The sequence below is a fragment of the Parambassis ranga genome, chromosome 2, assembly GCF_900634625.1.
Source record: "Parambassis ranga chromosome 2, fParRan2.1, whole genome shotgun sequence".
Classification (NCBI taxonomy): domain Eukaryota; kingdom Metazoa; phylum Chordata; class Actinopteri; family Ambassidae; genus Parambassis; species Parambassis ranga.
This window is the reverse complement of record NC_041023.1, coordinates 1,927,670-1,949,664: the sequence shown is the minus strand read 5'-3', so window position 1 is coordinate 1,949,664 and position 21,995 is coordinate 1,927,670. Positions and strand designations below refer to the sequence as shown.

Here is a 21,995-nt window from a genome sequence, read left to right as displayed (position 1 = left end):
AGTGGAAGCGCACTGTATTTCCTGTTTGTTCATGGTTCATATCAGTGTTTCTGCTCTCTTAAATCTTATGGTTCTGTCACTGTTCGCAGCATGTTCTGTGCTGTATCACCGTGTCTGCGCACAGCACGCCAGACTATCAGGAGGTTCACTTACAAAATCAACACTGTTAGTTCTACATCAATGTTTAGAGGAGACACCGGCTGATTAGACTCAGAGGCGAGCTTTTTATTGGCAGGATTGAACTTTGAGCACCGTGTTTAGAGAAGGAGGAGGAGGAGGAGGGGATGAAGATAAAGGGCAAAGACTAACGGCGGGTTGAGTCACAGGTGTGAGTTGTCCCGAGCCTTTTCTCTAAGGAGGTGATTATTGACGAGTGATTGTTTGTGTTTTTGTTGTCGTCTCACACACTCCTCGTCTTGTTGTCCCCACAGCCACTGGTATACTGGCACCAAACTCCCCAGAGGCCATGATGGTGTGTTTCCATGGCCGCTGTTGCCGGGCACCCTTAGAAGGGTGGGGCGGGGCGGTGTGGGGGGGGATCCAGGAAACCTGCAAATGAAAGGCAGGCAGCTGGGACAGATGGTTATCTGTGTAAAGCTATGGATGTTGTCCCGCTTAGAGAGCAGCAGGCGAGGTTTCCAAACCAAGAAAGAAAACATGATTTTATATCACTTTCTCCTTAAAGGTTATTATTGTGTGAAAGATCCTGGGAACATGCACAGACTCTGGCCGGGAAACGTCCCGATCCCCTGCAGATCGGCTGCTTGTAATAACCTCCCTGCTGTTATCTCTCTTCCCGGTCAGAGCTAAACATCAACACTCTGTTACTGTTATCATTAGATTATCGGCAGCGGGATAATAGCTGACCTCGATCAGAGTTTCCCTGAATGTTGAAATGAGACGGGAGGAAGTTAGGGAGGTGTGTGTGTGTGTTTGTCTGCTGTGTCTGCTCACTCTCTCTCTCAGGAAACACCTGTAGAGTGTCGGGCGGCATCTCTCATCTACAGCCAGCTCGTTATTTATAGGATATCCTCTTTGTGTGTGTATAACACATCTCTGTGTGTTTGTACAGGGAACCAGAAAGTCACCGGGTGTACAAGCAAAAGGCCTTGGCCTAGCACGAATAGCACACAGACCCGTGTTATCATCACCACATTATGAAAAGGCAGGATTAGGTACGAGGAAGAGACTGTGATAAGCTGACAACACTCTGCAAGACGTTCACTTTTTATTTTTTTATTTAACCTTTATTTAACCAGGTAAAAAAAACCCACTTAGATCCAGATCTCATTTACAAGGGTGACCTGGCCAAGTGGTCAGCAGCACACGTCAAGAACATTAGAACCCTTCTGCGCCTCTGACTGAGGATGTTTTGGAAATCTCGCGTGAGTCATCCTCATTTCCTCATCTGCGAAAATCACTGTTGAATCTAAGCAGCAGTGTCATATAATTGGAATCACACGGTTTTGCAGAAGTGATGTCATAAAAAAGAATCATCAGGAAGTTACACTCAGAGGTCAGGAACACAGACATTTGGAAGGATTTTGTAGAATTATATGAGGTAATAACAAACTTGACGCCATTTTACATTTATTAAATCATTACTTTGTGTGTTTGATTTGTTAAATTCATTATAATCAACATGAAATATTTGTTGTGTGTGATAATAACCCGTGGGGTAAAAAATTTGGACGCGACGGACAACCCCTGAACGCACCGCAGACTTTCAGCCAATAGGGTTTGTGGGGGACCCGTGTGTCAGCCAATCAGAGGCGCAAGGGGGGCGGGGCCTAACTGTACCTTTTGCTTTCCGCTGTAGTGCCGTGAGGAAGACGTAACGATCCCCCCTGTGTGTGTGTGTGTGTGTGTGTGTGTGTGTGCGCGCCGGACCAACATGTAACGTGTGTCTGCTTCAAAGTTACGCCACAGATCCCGGGGTTGAAGCGCTTTTTCAGGGAGAAAGTTGAGGAAGAAGACGCGGCTCCGCCATGGAGAATGTTCGGAAAGATGCCAAGACGAACCCGGCGGCGACGGCGAACCTTTTCTCCAACATATTTTTCTGGTAAGTCAACAGAAAATTGCCCCGGTCAGTGAAACGGTGGAGACAGGGGGCGGCGGAGAGCCAGCTCAGCGGGGCATTTAAACCCAGAGTCAGTCCAGTCTGCAGCGGTGGACGAATGAGTGAAAGAAGAAGTGTTCTTCTTCATCAAATTAACATTCCAACCATAACAAACACTGCTCAGACTCAGGGGAGGCAGGGATTTTGTAGCCCGGGGCTCCACTTACTGTAGTAGAAAAGTTTTACCTTTTAATAAAAAGTCAGTCAAGTTGATGTTTGTAAAAAAACAAACCTTTAAAGTGGTTAACATTAACCCTAACTCCAGAAAAGTTGTGGTCACAGCTGTGAATAATACACAAAAGGAAAATGATGTCTCACCTAACATACTTCCTGGTTAGTGTTATAATAACTTTACACATAAACCACAAAACAAACACTCTTTCGTAACATTTCATGGCTGCAGGTGCACGACATGCTGTTTAATTTAACATGGCTCTAATGCACCTTGAAGAACTCGTGATGCGCTGGATTAAATGGTGAATTGATGCATTGTGCTGCTATCTTCTCATCCTCAGCTGGCTGAATCCGCTCTTCCGCATCGGATACAAATGCAGGCTGAACGAGGATGACATGTACGAGGTGCTGGCGGAGGACCGGTCAGAGAAACTGGGACAGGACCTGCAGAGGTCAGGGGAGCCTCACCCTCCGCAGCCACAATAAGCTTCCCCTTTTTATTAGTTGTCATGATCATGTGTTTTGCAACATGTGCAGGCTGCTCAGATGATCAGGCACCGTGATTTCTAATATAGTGCTAATGTTAAAGGTTGTTATCCGTCTAGACAGGCAGACTGCCATAGTCTGAAGCTAGCCGTTAGCATTCAGTGGATGTGTTTAGGCTTGTTTGTAACACATATGAATGACTAATAGTCTTCCGCCGCTCATGTGCAAGCGTCCTCTCAGGTGAAAGGGAAGCCTTGAAGGCGTGCCGTGGCTGATCCGGATGTTTATCACTACATGACCTCTGTCTCTAACAGGTACTGGGACCATGAGGTCCAGAAGGCCACCAAAGAGCTGCGTGCACCTCAGCTGTCCAAAGTCATCGTCCAGTGCTACTGGAAACCGTACGCCGTGCTGGGGTTCTTCACGCTTGTTGAAGTCAGTGTTAGATCTGCACTGGGAATAACAATAACGAACCACCTGAGCGGTGCTAACCCTGGTCCCTCTCCTCCTCTGCTCATCAGGAGGTTATTAAGGTGGTCCAGCCCGTCCTCCTGGGCCAGATGATTCTGTACTTTGAGGATTATGACCCAAACGACACGGCGGCTTTACACAAGACGCTGGGCTACGCAGCCGGGATGTCTCTGTGCACCATCGGCCTGGCGGTGATGCACCACCTTTACTTCTACCACGTTCAGAGGACAGGCATGAAGATCAGAGTGGCTATGTGTCACATGATCTACAAGAAGGTCAGCAGGGTTGGCGTGGGGGGGTCATAAAGCTGTACCTTTGCCCTCTACTCGACTCAGTAACGTGCATAAATAGTGGCTCAATGTTTGCTAGCTGTCATGGCGTCCTGTTTTTACTCACATGATTAAATATATCAGAGGTTGTGCTTCTTTTTTCAGGCTTTGTGTCTGAGCAGCTCGGCCATGGGAAAGACCACCACGGGACAGATCGTCAACCTGCTCTCCAATGACGTCAACAAGTTTGACGACGTACGTAAATGTTTTTAGAAGAGAGTGTGTTCCTTGCAATTACCTTAAAATCTGGGTTAAATTCCTGGTTCATGTGAGGTTTGAAGTGAGTGTAATCTGTTGATTTAATTTCATTTTACCTGTCAGCTTCTTGGCAGCAGATACATCAGCCGGCTGGGTATAACGGTGCGGTTGCAGCTTCTCACGTCAGCATTATCCTGGCTGAGAAACACTAACAAATCCCTTTCAGGCTTGATTACCCCCTCAGCACCAAATCCAGTTTGCCTCTTTGGAATGCAGGTTTCATTTTAATCGGCAGGGCAGCGCCTGCTGTGTTTCTCCAGGGTGTTTTTGTTCCTTGGCAGCTGGATGTTCACTGTGTCGGGCTCCGTTCTGAGAGTAACTAAAGCTCCACTGTGCAGAAACTGGAGCTTAACGGTTTGTCCTTTCCCCAGGTAACCATCTTCCTGCACTACCTGTGGGTGGGGCCCCTCCAGGCAGCCGCAGTCGTGGGGCTGCTGTGGTTAGAGATCGGACCTTCGTGCTTAGCAGGCATGGTGGTCCTCATGTTCCTGATGCCCCTCCAAACCATGTTCGGAAGACTCTTCTCCAAGTTCAGGTGAGCGAACGCTCTCTAGATCTCTTGATTGGTCACCAGACCCACACCTCCGTCTGTTAATACTGTTTACACTTTACAGGAGTAAGACGGCCGCCCTGACTGACGGCCGAATCCGCACAATGAACGAAGTGGTGTCAGGAATTAGGATCATCAAGATGTACGCCTGGGAGAAACCATTTGCTGCTCTGGTCTCTGACGTCAGAGGGTAAGGACATGAAAGGGCTTCTGATTGTTGTTATGTGAAAGGGCTGGTAAATGCAGATGTAAACAATGATGTCTAAGAAATATGTTTTATTTAGGAGTAAATGCACTCAGTGCACACTCTGAAGATTTGTGTTTGGGTGAGTAATGAGGAATGTAAACTCCTCTGGAGTCAGTGCCCGAGCACCGGGAATGAACCCGCTGATCTCCACTTGGCAGTCAGCCCTTGTTTTTTTGTGTTGTCCAGGAAGGAGATCTCCAAGATCATGAAGAGCTCCTACCTACGCGGCCTCAACATGGCCTCCTTTTTCTGCGCCAGCAAGATCATCGTCTTCATCACGTTCACCATCTACGTCCTGCTGGGGAACACGCTGTCGGCGAGCCGCGTGTTTGTCACGGTGTCGCTGTACACCTCCGTGCGTCTCACCGTCACGCTCTTCTTCCCCAGCGCCATCGAGAAGCTGTTTGAGAGCCGAGTCAGCATCCGGAGGATCCAGGTACGGCACGGCGTGTTTGCTAACAGCTGCGCCCGGCTCTCGGTGAAGCCTGTTTTGATGTAGTTTCAGTGAAATCGGATACAACGGTCATCGGCCTTATGGCTGATGTCAGAGGTTCCTTATCTCTGCCTCTATTTCTTTTCACTTGTAAAAAAGCAGTTCAGTTCTTATGATCTTAACTGCCTCCCACAATAAAAGCCTCAGGTGTCTTATTGCTTATTGTTCCTCATGATGTGACTGAACCTGTCTCTGATGTGAACTGTGTGAAGGAGTTCCTGATGCTGGATGAGGTCACAAAAAGCAGCGCTGCTCTGCCGCAGGAGGAGAAGACGGATGCTGCTGTGGACATCCAGGAGCTGACGTGTTACTGGGACAAGGTCACTCGACTCTCCTGCGCGCTCCTTCTCATATGTGCTGAAAATCTTTCTGAAAAATAAATCGTTCCCTTCACCTCTGCAGACTCTGGATGCTCCGTCGCTGCAGAACGTCTCCATCACTCTGAACTCCAAGCAGCTGCTGGCTGTGATTGGACCGGTGGGAGCTGGAAAGTCGTCCCTGCTGAGCTCCATCCTGGGAGAGCTTCCTGCGGAGAAGGGGGTGCTGAAAGTCAAAGGTCAGCTGACCTACGCGGCCCAGCAGCCCTGGGTGTTTCCTGGAACCATTCGCAGCAACATCCTGTTTGGAAAAGAGATGAACCAACAGCAGTACGATCGGGTCATCAGAGCCTGCGCGCTGAAGAGGGTGAGACACACCTGCACCTGTAAGAATCGCCAGAACGTTTGTGGCCTGTGAGTCAGACATGTTGCCTTTGACACAGCGTTGGTTATGCAAACGGTGAATCTTTGCCAAAGTGCACGCCTTGAGTTTAAACCCCTGACCTGTCGGTGTCAGTTAATGAGTCTCTCAAGAGTGTTATGAACCAAATAACCTTTAATGTGTAACTCCTCATGTGACATAAACCTGCTCTATCTGTCTGTATGTGCAATCACACAGATGCCCTTTCAGACAATAGTGTGCCGACTAACTCGTAAATAAATGTGCAGGACTTGGAGCTGCTCCCAGATGGAGACCAGACCCTGATCGGGGACAGAGGGGCCACGCTGAGTGGGGGACAGAAGGCTCGTGTTAACCTGGCCAGGTATGAAAATTGCAGTCTACAGGACACGGTGTTGTAGCAGCAGAGGTTATGAATGTGTTGTGTTCCAGGGCGGTGTACCAGGATGCAGACATCTACCTCCTGGACGACCCTCTGAGTGCCGTGGACGCTGAGGTCGGGAGACACCTCTTCGAACAGTGAGTGACTTCACAAACTCTTCTGAGTTCTGACGGGGAAAGTCTTCAGATCACAGCAGGATAAAAACATCTGCATGAGTTCAGTGCTGCCGTGAGACAAAGTAAAAGTCACTGAGTGAGGAAGAGGTGTGGTGCTGCTGATGTCAGGCAGACAATTGAAGTTGGCCCCACTCTTCCTGTTCTCCTCTTGGAGCGTTACATAAGGGCTGTGATCAGGAAGAGGGAGGAGGGATGCACTGATGTGTGAAAACAAAACTCCTCTGTGCCCCCCCCCCCCAGGTGTATCTGTGGCCTTCTCAAGAACAAGCCTCGTATCCTGGTCACCCACCAGCTGCAGTACCTGAAGGCAGCAGACCAGATTGTCGTCCTCAAGGAGGTCGGTGCCTCCACGGCCAAGTAACACTGTTGTACTCATCTTTCAAATGCCTCATGTGCGGCAGACATTTGTGTTTTTATTCTAAATGTCGACGCTTGTTGTTTGTTTGTGTCAGGGTCACATGGTGGCGAAGGGAACTTACACAGAGCTGCAGCGGTCTGGCGTGGACTTCACCTCCCTGCTGAAGAAAGACGACGAAGAGGAGCAGCAGCAGCAGCAACATCCTCAAGACAACTCCACCAGGACCAGGACTCTGTCCCAGAATTCTGCTCTCTCTCAGACCTCCTCCGTCCAATCGGTCAAAGATGGAGACCATTTACCGGTTAGTGCAGCTCAAGTCAAAGAGTTCCCAGTTACCCTTGAATGCATCATGTGAGACATAGCATCCACTCCTCCCGCAGGCAGAGAAGGTGCAGACGGTGGTGGAGGAGAGCCGAGCTCAGGGGACCATCGGTCTGAGCCTGTATGTCAAATATCTGAGAGCTGGAGCCAACTTTGTGGTTCTGCTGATAGTCATACTGATCAACCTCCTGGCCCAGGTACACATGAAGCACTCACATGTGAAGAAGCCATGATCGAACACAGGCAGAACCTTTAACCTCTCCCTCTTCATCAGGTATCCTACATCATGACTGACTGGTGGCTGGCCTACTGGTGAGTTAAAGGCTCTGCTGTGTTAAAGTTACATTTTGAAACAGCTTCTTTAACTTTCTTTGAACCTTTTCAGGGCCGATGAGCAGGAAAAGCTGAACATTGGCGCCAAAAACGGCACAAACAGCACCACAGAGCTGAGTAAGGACTTCTATCTGGGCATCTATGGAGGTAACCGTTCAGCATGTGCTTATCTTCAGTGTCAGCCTGTGGTATTTCTGTCCTGCAGAGTGGAACCATCTTCCTGGTTCTTATTGTTTTTATCAGGTTTGACTGCTGCCACCCTCGTTTTTGGCTTCACCAGAAATCTGATCATGTTCAACGTGCTGGTGAGGTGCGCGCAGTCCCTGCACAACCGCATGTTCACCTCCATCCTCAGAACGCCCGTGCGCTTCTTTGACATCAACCCCATCGGTGAGTTAGGATTAACCACATACACTTTAAAAAAACACATGCAGACTAAATGTCTCTGCTGTCTCACCACAGGAAGAGTCTTAAACAGGTTCTCAAAGGACATCGGTCAGCTGGACGCCAACCTGCCGTGGACGTTTGTGGACTTCATTCAGGTGAGGTGCATTTGTGGGCAACAAATACAACCTGTAAAGCAGGCGCTGACCGCCGTGTTTCTCTGAGCAGGTGTTCCTGCAGATTATCGGGGTCGTCGCTGTGTCGGCGTCTGTGATCCCATGGGTCCTGATCCCGGTGATCCCCCTCCTCCTCTTCTTTCTCATCCTGCGCCGCTACTTCCTGCGGACCTCCCGAGACATCAAACGCCTCGAGGCCACGAGTGAGTTAAAGCTTATTTCCTTTAATTTTGGTCAGATTTCCTGGTCAATCTATTAAAAATCTAAACACATCTTGTGTCTCTTCAGCTCGAAGTCCCGTCTTCTCCCACCTGTCCTCGTCTCTTCAGGGTCTGTGGACGATCCGAGCCTTTGGAGCAGAGGAGAGGTTCCAGAAAGCATTTGACGCCCATCAGGACCTGCACTCAGGTTCTCCTCTGAGCTTAGACACTCTCTGTTTATTAGTATTTTATGTGGCCACGCTGTCAGTGACTCATGCTGTCACCCTGAACAGAGGCCTGGTTCCTCTTCCTCACCACGTCTCGCTGGTTCGCCGTCCGCCTCGATGGCATCTGCTCCATCTTCGTCATCGTCACCGCCTTCGGCTGCCTGCTCCTCAGAGACCGTAAGGAAGAGTTTTAAACATGATCCTTACTGCACCACCAGGGGGCAGCAGAGCATCCCACAAGGACAGGAAACCTTTGTGTACAAAGTGAAAATGTTTGTGTGTCTCTGTCAGAGCTGGACGCTGGTTCCGTTGGTTTGGCTCTGTCCTACTCGGTCACACTGATGGGCATGTTCCAGTGGGGCGTCAGGCAGAGTGCGGAGGTGGAGAACATGGTGAGATACTCGCTTTGTGTGTCAGAAAACTGACTCGGCAACAGGTATGTTTACATCATATCGTCTGAATCTCTGTCCTCAGATGACGTCAGTGGAGAGAGTCGTGGAGTACACAGAGCTGGAGAGTGAGGCACCCTGGGAAACCCAGAAGCGCCCGCTCCCTGATTGGCCGACCAAAGGCCTAGTAACCTTTGACAAGGTCAGCTTCTCCTACAGCGCTGATGGACCGCTGGTGCTGCAGAACCTGAAAGCCATGTTCCGACCCAAAGAGAAGGTCAGACACTTTTATTTCATCACCAAATGTTCAGCGCCGACCCGAAGCTGACGCTGTTCTGTGTGCTGTGTGTCAGGTCGGCATCGTGGGCAGAACAGGCGCAGGGAAAAGCTCTCTGATCTCAGCTCTGTTCCGCCTGGCAGAACCTCAGGGAAAGATCTACATCGACGGCGTCGTGACCTCTGAGATCGGCCTCCACGACCTGCGTCAGAAGATGTCCATCATTCCTCAAGACCCAGTGCTGTTCACAGGCACCATGAGGAAGAACCTGGACCCCTTCACCCAACACACGGATGAAGAGCTGTGGAACGCCCTGCAGGAGGTCTGGAGGGGGTCTGGTTTTATCGGACACGCTGTATTCAGAGCTTCTGTATGATTCCCTGCTGTGATCCCCCTCAGGTGCAGCTGAAGGGCGTGGTGGAGGAGCTGCCCGGGAAGCTGGAGACGGTTCTGGCAGAGTCAGGCTCAAACTTCAGCGTGGGTCAGAGGCAGCTGGTGTGTCTGGCCAGAGCTATCCTGAGGAAGAACCGCATCCTCATCATCGACGAGGCCACAGCCAACGTGGACCCCAGGTACTGCACACATTTAAAGAACCCTCACAGAAGGAAAAGGCCTTTTCTTAGCTGAGCGTGTCGTGTGTGTGTGTCGCTGCAGGACAGACGAACTGATCCAGAAAACCATACGGGACAAGTTCAGAGAGTGCACCGTGCTCACCATCGCTCACCGCCTCAACACCATCATAGACAGCGACCGCATCCTGGTGAGCCCTCCATTAGTGCTTACACCTTAGACAGACCGAAACACACGCTAAAATAACGTTGTTCTTCCAGGTTCTTGATGCAGGACGGATCCACGCCTATGACCAGCCGTACACCCTGCTCCAGGATCCAGACGGCATCTTTTATAAAATGGTGCAACAGACCGGCAAACAGGAGGCGGCAGCTCTGCTGGAGGCAGCTAAACAGGCACAATATACATATGTTTATGTGAAAATAAAACTTTTCTCTGCTGCCTTTGGTGAAACTGACGTGCAAACATCTGTCTTTCCAGGCGTACAACAGCCGAGGTCAGTCCAGCTTGTTGAATGGACACGCAGAGACAGCGGACGGGAACCTTGTTATCTTTGAAACGGCTCTGTGAGCCGGAGGAGTCGCCGCTTCACCTCAAAATGACAAAAAGTGCCTTGTAGACCGTCCCTCCACCCGAGGAGACGTAGAAGACCCGAACCAACAGAGAGGCTGAGCCAAAAACACGCACACAAGCTGACAGAGCTGCTGTAGAGCACTATTTATTTTGCTGAATATTTATCACACGTTGATCGCTGTTCACAGCTGCCTTACTTCAGGTTTTAACAGTTCAAAGTGTCTACCGTTTGCACAGGATGCAGTCAAAAAAAGATCTTTAAGCCTGAGAGAAAACCTCATCAGTTCAACATCGCAGGTGCTGCACACACTCAAAAACACACACAGACACTAGGGGGCGCGACAGAAAACACACTCCCATTGTGTTTGCAGCAAAATGCTGATGTGTGTTTAATAGGTGTTGTTTTAAAATGCTACTTTGTTTTGTCAAATGCTATATATATATATATATATATATATATATATATATATATATATATATATATATATATATATATATATGATACCCACAATGTGGTAATATTTGGAACAATCTCTTTGTTTTTCTTTGTTTAGTCCTCGAGGTCTCTGTGCTGTGTGCCTCGAAAAAAGAAGATTGTTGGTTAATAAATAAATAAGTACGAACACACACAGTGTGTACAGTGTTTTCTGCAGCCTAGGAAATAATTTGAGTTAATGAAGCTAATTGTTTGCTGCTCTAAATTCAACTCCTTTATGATCTATCAGTGTTATAGAAGCAGTTCCTGCTCTGTACGAGTGAGTAAAAAAAGGCTTCCCTCCAGGGGTATTAATAAACTTTTTTTTTATTATTCCCTGAGTGCGTTATTTTTGAATTGAAAGCTAATAAAAAGCAGTTTAAACCTCTTTACCACAACCACGTTTGAGCAGCAGGTGATGCCCCCTGCAGTACCACACACGGCCGCGGCGGCGCCGGTGAGCGCGCACACCTCTCCGCTAAAGATGTGAAAATGGCGGAGCTACAAATGCTTCTGGAAGAGGAGATTCCAGCAGGACGAAGCGCGCTGCTAGACAGTTTCACTAATTTGGAAAGAGTCGCGGAATACTGCGAGAGCAACTATGTGCAGGTGGGTCGTTAATGTCGTGAGAGAAAGGGCGGTGTAGTTTTTGTTTTTCAGACGAGCATCACTGGGGCGAGCTGATGCTAGGCTATCTGTTGCTAACGATGTGGCGTTAGCTAGCCTCGGCTAACGTAAAAACAACCAGCTGTCAGCGTGTTTAATTTGATAAATTTATCTCACTTCTTCATATTGTGGACACATTTATGTCACGACGCTTTTTGGCTTCTGTTCCCATCGACGTGACGCCGTGTGCGGCGTGTGCAGCCACCGTGGGGATGCGGGTTAGCCGGCTAGCATGTTGCTAGCCAGCTGCTCGGCATCACCCACGGTCCAAATAAACCAAACAGGCGATGTGAAAATCAATTTCTCCGCTCTCTGTGGGATCAATGCCTGGTGCTACAGCAGCCAGCTGATCGCTTACCGGCCGGAGATGTAGGACAGAGATATCAGGACAAATTAATCAGTGATGAGCTGCAGTTTGACACAAGATAAACCACCGTGACAATCTTCTAAACAGTGATTTATGATTGCAAGGCAGCAAGCCACATCATGCACTTAAATAATGCATGTTGACCTGTTCTAAATGTTTGTATCTGTGCCTGAATGTCCAGGTGAAACTGAGCTGCTGCTGCTGAACACATTCAAATGTTGCTGCTGATTTGCATAGTGTGTGTTTGTTTTTATTTTTATCACCATCCCAGGCGTGTTTTGATAGGTGAGACATTTTGGAGTGTGGTGTTGGAGAGAAGAGGTTTTGACAGGTGTGATAGTGAAATCGGACATGTTTGATGAACAGGGCTGATCAGGTCTGACAGGTTCCCCTGTGGAGGAGGAGGTGGAGGAGGAGGTGAGGTTGTGGATGTTGGCAGCTTGTTGCCTGTCTGCCTGGCAGGCTGCCTTCTTCTCCTCTTACCCTGCAAGGTTTTACCGGCTGCTATGTACCAGTCAGACAGAAGAAGAAGTGTTTACCCAGTCCTGCAGCATGCTGGAGTTTACACCTGTTGAACATTTTTTATCGTTGAGCAAAGGATGTCTGATTCATCAGCAGTGTGGGAGGAGGAGTTTGTGTTTGTGTGTGAGGGAATCATTGATGATTTTACTTTCTGCTAGTAAACAAGGTGGATATTCAGCATTTCCTGTGCGTCTAATCAAGTTGTGACAGCTCAACGTGTCATGTTTCCTTACATGAGAGTAATTCCTGTCGGTTCGGCCATTTAATATGTAGGAAGGAGGTATTAAAAGTGCGATGAGTCGATGCTCATCACTTCTCCTCTGCCCTGCAGGTGCACACTAACCCGTTTGTCTTCATACTCCGGCAGCACTGACTGCACCCTCCACACTCCTATTTAAATGATGCTGTTTGTTTGCAGGCTGTGCCGGAATCTCACGTTACTTTACTGTAGATCTAAGAGCGCAGTCACACGCTGCTTCACATAAAAGGGAATGAGACGTATTACCAGCGAGGACGGGGACACACCGCTGCTTCTGCTGCCGCTCGTTATGTTTAGCCATTAGCATGTGAGGAAACCTATAGAATGTTTTTGTGGCTTTCGTTTAAAATAACATCATTAAATCCATATCCAATTGCCACACAAAGGCTGCTCTGACTTGGTGGGTGTGTGTGTGTTTAGTATTCGTCCGGTAATCAATCTGCTGTTGTGCCCCACACACACACACACACAGAGTCAGATTAACCGGTTAACACACCAAATTAGACTCCTAATCCCAGATGTTGCCATTAATTTACACATAAAAATGATCAAGTGTTTGCAGGCTTTTCATTTCAGAGTCAGAATGATCAAAGGTGTTTTCGAAGGCTGCAAACCTCGGCTCACATCTGAGCCTGTCATGTCATGTGTGCTGCATGCTGGGAAATGTGCTGCAGCAGAGACATTACCCGATCTGTCTGCTGCCCTCTGATGTTCCTGCTGCTGCTGTGCCCACGCTGGATTTCACACTGGCTGCAGCTGTATTACCTGATACTTTTCTGCCATTATGATTTTTATTTTACTTGACTGAAGTTTCTGAAACCTTTTACAGCAGCACTTTGTCTCCACCCTGCTGCGTCCAACCTCCTTTTTGTGTTCTGATGTTTTAGGACAATGTGCATTAAGGTTTCATCACTCGCTCCTGTGTAGGTTTTAAAGGCACAAAACTCCAGAACCTGTCCACAATCATGCAAATGCATCCTTTAAAAGTCAGAATGTTGTGTCTCCTTCAGTCTCCAGATAAGCAGAGGGCGCTGGAGGAGACCAAGAACTACACCACCCAGTCCCTGGCCAGCGTAGCCTACCTGATCAACACGCTGGCCAACAATGTCCTGCAGATGCTGGACATCCAGGCCTCGCAGCTCCGCCGCATGGAGTCCTCCATCAACCACATCTCACAGGTCCTGGATCGCACACAGCAGACACACGGAAGTCCTGCTTTTTTTTTTCTTGCATTTCCTTGAAGTGTTGACGTCACAATGTCCTCCTGTTCCCCCTCAGACGGTGGACATCCACAAAGAGAAGGTAGCGCGGCGGGAGATCGGCATCCTCACCACCAACAAGAACACCTCCCGCACGCACAAGATCATCGCCCCGGCCAACCCGGAGAGGCCTGTGCGCTACATCCGCAAACCCATCGACTACAGCCTGCTAGACGACATGGGCCACGGAGTCAAGGTGCTGCTTTTTATTTGTTGTTCGATGATTTGATTTGAAGACCTGCTCATGAAATGGAGATGATGTGGTAGAAGTGTGTGTGTGCGCTGCAGGAACTCTGATGGAAAGAACTTGTAGAGGTCAAAGACTTCATATTATGTTTCAGACTCAAGTAATGCAGGAAAAAAATCAATGACTCAGGCTGGAAAAAAACGAATGTCGGGCCAGGGCATGAAACCTGTCACCTGCTGCTGGTAACAGGTTTCTCTGCAATGTTTGTTGATTTGATTAAACATTGAGGGCGGCTGATTTCATTCAGCTCCTTTCTGACTCTGACTCTCTGAACAAAGACAGGCCTGTGTGTGTGTGTGTGTGTTATTATTTTTTTGCAGTAAAGCTCACAAAGGTTCCAAAGATCAAATTCCTCACATCTTAACACTGAGCCATTGTTGCATGAATCTCAGCAGCTTATGTGCCACATGCTGGAATGATGGTGGTTTTCCCTCTGCTCCTTCACACACTAATCACCTGATGTCTCCTCTCTCTCTCTCTCTCTCTCTCTCTCTCTCTCTCTTTATGCTTGCCTAATTTTTATCTTTATTATCAACCCAAGTGGTTGCAAAGGTTTAAGGTAAGACTTTCAAAATAAAAGCCAATGCTTTTCTTACGTTAAGCTAAGCTAACAGGCTAGCTAGAGTGGAGTTGTGTGCCTTTTCCACGCCTTGGCAAGAAAATAATGGTCAAAAATGTGCCTCCATCGCAGGCCAGTGCCCAAAACATGAAGGCCGGTGTAGGAGGAGGAGGAGGAGGAGGTCTTCCTCGCACCAACCCCCCCACACAGAAACCTCCCAGCCCGCCCATGACGGGGAAAGGCACGCTTGGGTATGTAAAGTGTGCGGGCGCCATGATGGACGTGCGCAGCCCATCAGAAGCCGTGCGTGTTAGTTGATCTGTAATTTAAAATGTTGTGTCAGTGTATTCTGTATTATTTGAACTTTTTCCTGCCTCAGTGTCAGTTAAGGGTTAAACTGTTGGTGTATTTTATGTGTCAGCTCCTGAAAGTGTGGTGGAGGTGTGTTTCTATGTTGTGTGAAGGTGTCTCTTTTCCCACAGCAGCTCATAAACCTTGTGTTCATGTCACCTCTGGGACCTTCCTGGGCGTAAATTGCTGTTGGTGTGAAAATCTGTGTGTGTGTGTGTGTGTCTTTGTGTGACCTGAGTGTGTCCTTCAGAGGCGTCTCTGTCCCTTCAAGACGCATGTCGATCAGCAGCAGCTCCGAACCCTCCACGATGCACCTCCTGCTGCGGCTCGGCCCGACATCTCCTCAGTTTATTTATTTTTATTTATTTTTACTTTCAGTTGTGTTTGTGACGCAGACTCCTGGCTGCCCCATATTTCCTCATCGCAACCTTTTTGCCATAGCAACCGTGCACAGAGATGGGTCACCCCACTGTGTCAGCTGGGAAATTTACATCTTTAAAGGCCCAGATAATAAACCTCAGTTGTTTTCTTTTGCCCGACTGAGGACTGAGCGCTGCTGTCGGCTTAAAAGATTCATTTTTTTTTATGTTTTGTGTTGACTTTAGCTCAGATTATGTGAGAAAATCTCAGATTAAATAGCTTGTAGTAACTTTTTCTTCTTATATTATTATATATAACGCTGCTAGTTTTTTTTTTTTTTTTTACTGCAACATCACTGAATTTTTGTCACGCGACTGTTTATGGGAAATGAGTCAGGTATGGCTTCCTATTTTTATTACAGTGTGCAGAATTTTTTGTTTTTTACAGGATTTTTTTAGCACAAACCGTTTTCATCTGAGGAACCATCAGAACTTTTTGAGCCCACAGCAGTTGTGTCCCTGACATGGCCCCGATCTTCACCACCTGTCATTCCACATTTTTTAAGTTTGCACTTTGTTTTCTTGCTCTCCCCCCCCCCCTCCCTCCTCCCTTACACTTCTCTGTGGATGCCCCCCTCTCTCCCCCCCCCTGACCCTCTCGCAGGCGCCACTCCCCCTATAGGACGCTTGAGCCGGTGCGTCCGCCCGTTGTCCCTAACGACTACGTCTCGAGCCCGACGCGCAACATGGCGCCCCCCCAGCAGAGCCCTGCACGCACTGCATCTGTTAATCAGAGGAACCGCACGTACAGGTACCCCCCCCGCCCCACCTCCCAGTTCCCAGCATGCCTCTCTACACTCCTTTGAACAGGCCCCCTTTTTTCCTTCTCCCCCTTTCTTCTTCCTCTCCTCTTTTACACTTAAAGTGCGACCTTCTTCTTCTTCTTCTTCTTCATTCAGCTTTTAGATTATTGTAGAAAGCCCAGTTCACCTGTCTGCTCACAGAAACGAGGACGAGATGCCCAGATTCTGTATTTAGCACAGCTCAGACACAGGTTCCTATGGTAATAGTCATTCAAATGGAAGCGTCGCCCCCACAGTCCTGTCAACTCAGAGTCAGCTCGTCTCCTGAGACGCCTTCATCCCAAACACGGAGCCATGCTCGCCGACTCTCCTGTCCGAAATGTGGACAGTGTCACCGTGGCGCCCCCATATGTTTTTTTTTTTTTTTAATACTTCCCCCCCAGACTCTCCTCTCAGTCTTTAATCTGCACCATCCACAGCTCATCCTCTCCATCTTCTCAGCCATGCGCTCTCTGCTGTCCTGTGTCCTTCTGCGTCTCACATCTTTTTGTGTCTCTGTCTGGCGTCCTCTGTGTCATGTCTTCAGGCTTTACAGCTGCAACTGCTTTTTTGTTTTTGTTGTCACTGTGACATAGTCATTTCAGAGGCAGACACGCTCACGCTAACACATCGATGCTCTTGAGGGTGCTGCGTTAATAAACTCAGGTATTGAGAAGCTGGAGAAACGAACTCCTTGCTTGCACAGCTTTGGGTTCAGGAACCATTTCTGACAAAAAAAGTCAAGTCAAGTCCCGTTTTTTGCACCATTTCCTTGTTAGATTTGAGCAAAACTTAAAATTGGATGTTCATGAAGACAAAAAAAACCTGTTAAAATTCATCCAATTGAAGTCTAATCCCTGATGTTAGTTCCTGTGGCTCCACAGTTTTGGACGCTGTGTGCACCAGCAGCTTCTGTGTGTGTCTGTGTGTCTGACATGTTTTGCCGCCCTGCCACCAGCAGTGGGAGCAGCGGAGGCAGCCATCCCAGCAGCAGCCGCAGCAGCAGCCGAGAGAACAGCGGCAGCGGCAGCGTGGGCGTGCCCATCGCCGTGCCGACCCCGGCCCCGCCCACCGCCTTCCCAGGTAACGCTTGCTTTTTCTTTTGCCGGCTGTCCGGGTGTGCGCCTGAACTAACTCGACTAATCTCCAGCTCGACTCAGTGAAACTTTCCTCCTCACTCTTATCTTGTTTCGACCTTCCTCACTTTCTCTCCTCCCTTATCTTCCTTCCTCTCGCTCGCCCCTTCCCCCCCATCCCCTCCCCTCAGGTTCAGTCCCCGCCCCCTCCAACCCTACTAAAGTTCCCCCCAACACTGCCACTACCCCCGGTGCCCCCACCTCCGCCCTTGACGGTCCCGCACAAGCCCCTAACCCGCCCGTAGAGATCCCGCCTGTCCCCCCGCCCCCTCCCCAGCTCCCTGCCTCCGTGGCCCCCACAGGCACAGGCCCTGCTACTTATGGCAACCCTGCACCAGGTGAGTGCGAGGCTCTCACCCTCCATCCCACCTCCTCCCACCACTGACATGCATCCCCCTGCTTGTTAGTCCCAGATGTGCTCGTCTTCAGGCTGGATATTCTGTGCTTGTGTTGGATTATTTTAATCTCAAATTAGAATGGAAACTTTTTTTCCACATTGTCGGGATGTTTACTGCTTCATCTCATACTCTTCATCCCTCTTAGCATTGCATCAGCTGCTGGTGTCTGTGATGATGATGATGATGATGATGATGTTTAATGCATGAGCTGTGTGGTGAAACGCTTCATTCGTGTTTTTTCTTTGTCGTGTGCAGTGCAGGTTATTTTAATTTTCTTTTTTAATCTGTGGCTGGGTGTTTTGATCAGTGATCTGATTGGATCAGATTAGCATGAATTAAGGGATTATGTTAAACCACATGTTTTTCCAGCATTTGTAGTGATGATTTCTGATCATTTCTGCAAAGAATTATCAATCTCTCAGTTTAGAGAAGACATTAATGTTCAATGAATATGCACCTTAATCTGGCCATTTTGAGATTACTCCAGATTACTTAGTTTTTTGCAGCTATAGGTGAGCAGCTGTATGTAAAAACAACTTTTAAGCAGAGAAGAGCTCTTCCTGCTCCTCTTCCTCTGCAGTGTTTAATGACTCTCTGCTGCCCCCTGCTGTCGCCTCCTCTCAGGTGCCCCTCAGTTCTACAGCATGAACCGCCCGGTGCAGCAGCAGCAGCAGCAGCAGCATCAGAACCCTCCGGTGGGCGGCTCCCTGCCGTACCGCCGACCCTCCTCCGTCACCGGTCAGCCCAACAACAACATGGTGCACAACCAAAACCAGCTGAACGGCGGGCCACACTTCGCCCAGAACCAAGGTACGCAATGAGCCGACGAGTTTCTTACAGGCAGACGTCTCCTTATTCTCACAGTGACAGAGAGAGAGAGGCCATCTTTCTTTTCTTGTCAGCGTCACGCTGCCTTCACCTCCTCTGCTGCCTGTCTGCACCTCTGATTAGCTGTTAACATGTGTTATAGACCAGGCAACATAACCAAATACTCTCATTTCCACTTTGTTCATGTGGGTAAATGCTGCCTAATTCGTAGTTTTAAGGCTTTTTTTAAAGTAAATTCTTAGTTCTAGAATAACCGCTGTTGTTTCTGTGCTGCTCTTTAACTGTTTCTTGTGTATTAAACCTCTTTCTCTCACACATATCTGTCACGCCTCCCTCTCTCTCTCTCTCTCTCTCTCTCTCTCTCTGTATTGATGCTGTCTGGTGATAGCAGGTCCGCTCGCGCCCCCTCCCCCCTCCATGCAGATCACCCCTCAGCTGCCTCTGATGGGCTTTGTGGCCCGGGTTCAGGAGACTAGTAAGTGGCGTTTTAGCTCCTCGCTCCCTCTGCATGACCTCCACTCGTCCCCCGACACTTTGTGCCTGAACCTCAGCCACCAGCTGAGGGAGCTGCTGCCGCCACATTCAGATGTCGGTGGTTGTTGTGTGTCTGTGTTTAATGTGTGTGTGTGTGTTCATGAGCATGTTTGTGTGGATCTGTGCATGTTTTTGTTCCTGCATGCTCTTGTTTGTCTCCGTGCAACCCTTCATCGCCTCTAATCTCTCCCCCACCTCCACCCCTTTTTATAGTCTCAGATGTGCCGCCTCCGCCTCCGCCTGCAGACGAGCCGGTGTTTGAGGAGCCCACACCTCCACCGCCGCCGCCCGAGGACTACGAGGACGATGAGGATGAAGAGGAGTCTGCGGTGGTGGAGTACAGCGACCCCTACGCCGAGGAGGACCCACCGTGGGCCCCACGCAGCTACCTGGAGAAAGGTATCCGCAAGATTTGAGGCAATAACTGGCTGAATTTTCATCATGTGACCGTCATGGCCTCCTTGAGGCGACGAGGAGTGCAGAATGTTTTGTCATGTTGATGCAGACTCCCACTGAGCTGATGAGTGAGACCTGTTGCTTTTAGAGACTAAAGGGTTTGTGTGTGTTTTCCCGTCAGTGGTCGCCATCTACGACTACACCCGCGACAAAGAAGACGAGCTCTCGTTCCAGGAAGGCGCCATCATCTACGTGATCAAGAAGAACGACGACGGCTGGTACGAGGGCGTGATGAACGGGACCACGGGCCTCTTCCCCGGCAACTACGTCGAGTCCATCATGCACTACGCCGACTGAACAACCGCACTCCGATGATGGAAGGAAGGGAGGAAGGAAGGAGGGGGGGGGGCGTTTTTTTTGGTGAGAGTGAAGGTGGGGAGGGGGTGGGGAGGGGAGGGGGTAAAGGTCAGAGACTTTGATCAGACAGAGCATGATCACACTCCGGGCGAAGACAGACCAGGCGAGAGGGGAGGGGAGGAGGAAGACGTTTCTGACAAACTGAAGCCCAGTCATTCTCTCGACTTAGTCGCCATTGTAAAACAACCACTACTCTAGATATATCTTTCCCTGTACTCTTTCTTTATCTGACCAAGGAGGGCTGGAGGCTGGTGGGTGTGTTTTGTTTTGTGTGTGTGTGTGTGTGGGTTAAACGATGAGGCCACTACATTTTTTACTTCTTTTGTTTCTGTTTTACCAGTTTGCCCTTATTTTATTTTAAATGATATTTATTAGTAGTGGGTTAAATGGTGAGCAGGTAGACGGGGGCTGCTGAGAGGGACTTAGGTAAAAGGGCTGGAGGAAAATGTGCCTTCGTGTGTAGGTTTTCCTCCTCGACACTCCAGAGACACTACAGAGACGAGCATACTCGGTTGGGAAAGGCAGGTTTTTGTTGTGGTCAGGTACCTCAGCTGCGAGCGTGCCAAAGCTGACTCGTATAAGCACACCGGAGTGAGTGCTTTAAATTATTTTGTGTGAAAGGTATTTTTCTGACGCATTCAGGTGAAGGAATTGTCGTCCAGCCCTCGAATCAGAGAGAGGAAAAAGATCCTCAAACTGCACAACGACCTGGATTTGAAGTCTTAACTCCGCAGCTCTGAATCATAGAAGTTTATTAGCGTCGTTAGCTCGTGAGGCTAAATCTGAAGTTTCCTCTGTTTTGGCGATAAAGGTCCGGAGTCTATAAGAGTTTTGCTTGCGGGGCGGCAAACTGCATGTTTCCACGAGGGGAAAACGTTTCTGTTCTGCTCTACTGATGATTACTGTCTTAATATTTTTCGATATGCTGTGGTTCGGTTTTTGATATTCACCCACAAGGATGCATTTAGGTCATTTCTAAGACGCTTGTGCCATATTTGAAGTGTGTGTTGCTGTTCAGAGGTGATCACTTCATTTGCAATAAATTGGCCAGAGTTGGGTGGACGGCTGTTGGACAACAAATATTTCACTTATTTTCCCGGTTTTCCCCAATTTATTATTTTTAAATCGAAAGCACATACATTTGTAGAAGTGTAGAAGAAGAAATAATATAAATGTGAGATGTATTACGTCCTTGAATTAGGACTTTATTGAATATGAAAAGAAGCCAGCTGTCGTGTTGAAATGGTTTAAAAAGCGTCGCAAACCCCTGATATTTTTCTTTAAAGAGAAAAAACAAAAGAAGCGCCGTGGGTTCGGGCGTCGTTCACCCTCCGTACAGTTTCCGATACGCTTGGCTGTCGGGCTCAGTGCTTGTACTTATGTCGGAATCTTTATTTTCTATTAAAAAAAAACAAAAAGAAAAAGAAATAATAACAAAGTGGGTCTGTGTGTGAGTCTTGCATGCCATTGTTCTTATCTGTACCGGTGTCCCAAAAAAGTAAAAAAAAAAAAAAAAAAAAACTGTGGCAAGATCACCCATTTCTAAAAAGACAAGCAGCCCTGCAGCTCCGACCAGGTCCCACCAGCCTCATCCAAAGAGACTGTACAACTTTACTTCAAGCCCACGTCCCAGGAGTCGCTCTCTGACCTGTGTGTGTGGGGGGGGGGGGAGGAGGGAGAGAGGGAGGCAGGCGCCCTGCTTCCTCCCCCTCTCCTCTGACAGTAGCGTCATTACATCAGTGGTGATAAATGTGTGTGTGTGTGAGTGTGTGTCTGAATGTGTGTGTAAGCTGCTAGTTATTCTGCAGACAGGCGTCATGACACTAAAAGAAGAGAGTATACGGTCTGCAGGATGCACAGCTCCCGGAGTCACAGGCGTCCCTCTGGACGGCGAGTTTAAACAGTCCATAATGCCATTGTGTTGCACAGTTACAGTTGAATTGCAGAAGTATCATATTTGTAAAATCATGGAGAACAAAGACAATAAAATTATTAAGATTTAAACACGCGGTGGTGTTTTGATTTTTATTTATTTTTATTATTCTTTTAGAGGCAGGTTTACTTAAATAAATGAATATATACACAAGTAATTCAGAATTAAAATACATACAAAAGCTTGAATAAAAAAGAACTGCTGCTGAGACGTCACACGTTTTGCTCATTTCTTGGT

The 21,995-nt window shown here is 48.5% G+C and overlaps 2 protein-coding genes across 9 annotated transcripts; both read left to right on the top strand.

Moving 5' to 3' along the window:
- The first annotated feature begins 1,369 nt into the window (after positions 1-1,369).
- abcc4 (ATP binding cassette subfamily C member 4 (PEL blood group)) lies at positions 1,370-10,633 on the top strand. Its single transcript, XM_028432421.1, has 29 exons — positions 1,370-2,062; positions 2,635-2,745; positions 3,094-3,214; positions 3,301-3,525; positions 3,685-3,774; positions 4,209-4,372; positions 4,452-4,577; positions 4,821-5,070; positions 5,340-5,447; positions 5,530-5,811; positions 6,114-6,208; positions 6,277-6,363; positions 6,643-6,739; positions 6,855-7,061; positions 7,141-7,278; positions 7,356-7,393; positions 7,467-7,561; positions 7,658-7,804; positions 7,877-7,956; positions 8,027-8,177; positions 8,263-8,382; positions 8,468-8,578; positions 8,693-8,793; positions 8,876-9,067; positions 9,144-9,389; positions 9,467-9,639; positions 9,722-9,827; positions 9,898-10,032; positions 10,118-10,633. The coding sequence occupies exons 1-29, from the start codon at positions 1,989-1,991 to the stop codon at positions 10,205-10,207; spliced, it is 3,960 nt and encodes a 1,319-aa protein (XP_028288222.1). The 5' UTR covers positions 1,370-1,988; the 3' UTR covers positions 10,208-10,633.
- Positions 10,634-11,136: 503 nt separating this feature from the next.
- On the top strand, positions 11,137-21,414 carry LOC114447938 (abl interactor 2-like). Of its 8 annotated transcripts, none has more exons than XM_028424525.1 (10): positions 11,137-11,294; positions 13,510-13,677; positions 13,778-13,954; positions 14,697-14,815; positions 15,939-16,085; positions 17,078-17,199; positions 18,275-18,460; positions 18,870-18,953; positions 19,226-19,411; positions 19,590-21,414. In XM_028424525.1, exons 1-10 carry the CDS (start codon positions 11,178-11,180, stop codon positions 19,763-19,765), a joined length of 1,482 nt encoding a protein of 493 aa, XP_028280326.1. In that variant the 5' UTR covers positions 11,137-11,177; the 3' UTR covers positions 19,766-21,414. The 8 variants fall into 8 exon arrangements, with proteins under 8 accessions (XP_028280326.1, XP_028280319.1, XP_028280311.1 ...); XM_028424518.1 differs by having other exon boundaries at positions 18,867-18,953; XM_028424510.1 differs by having other exon boundaries at positions 17,075-17,199.
- Positions 21,415-21,995: the final 581 nt, after the last annotated feature.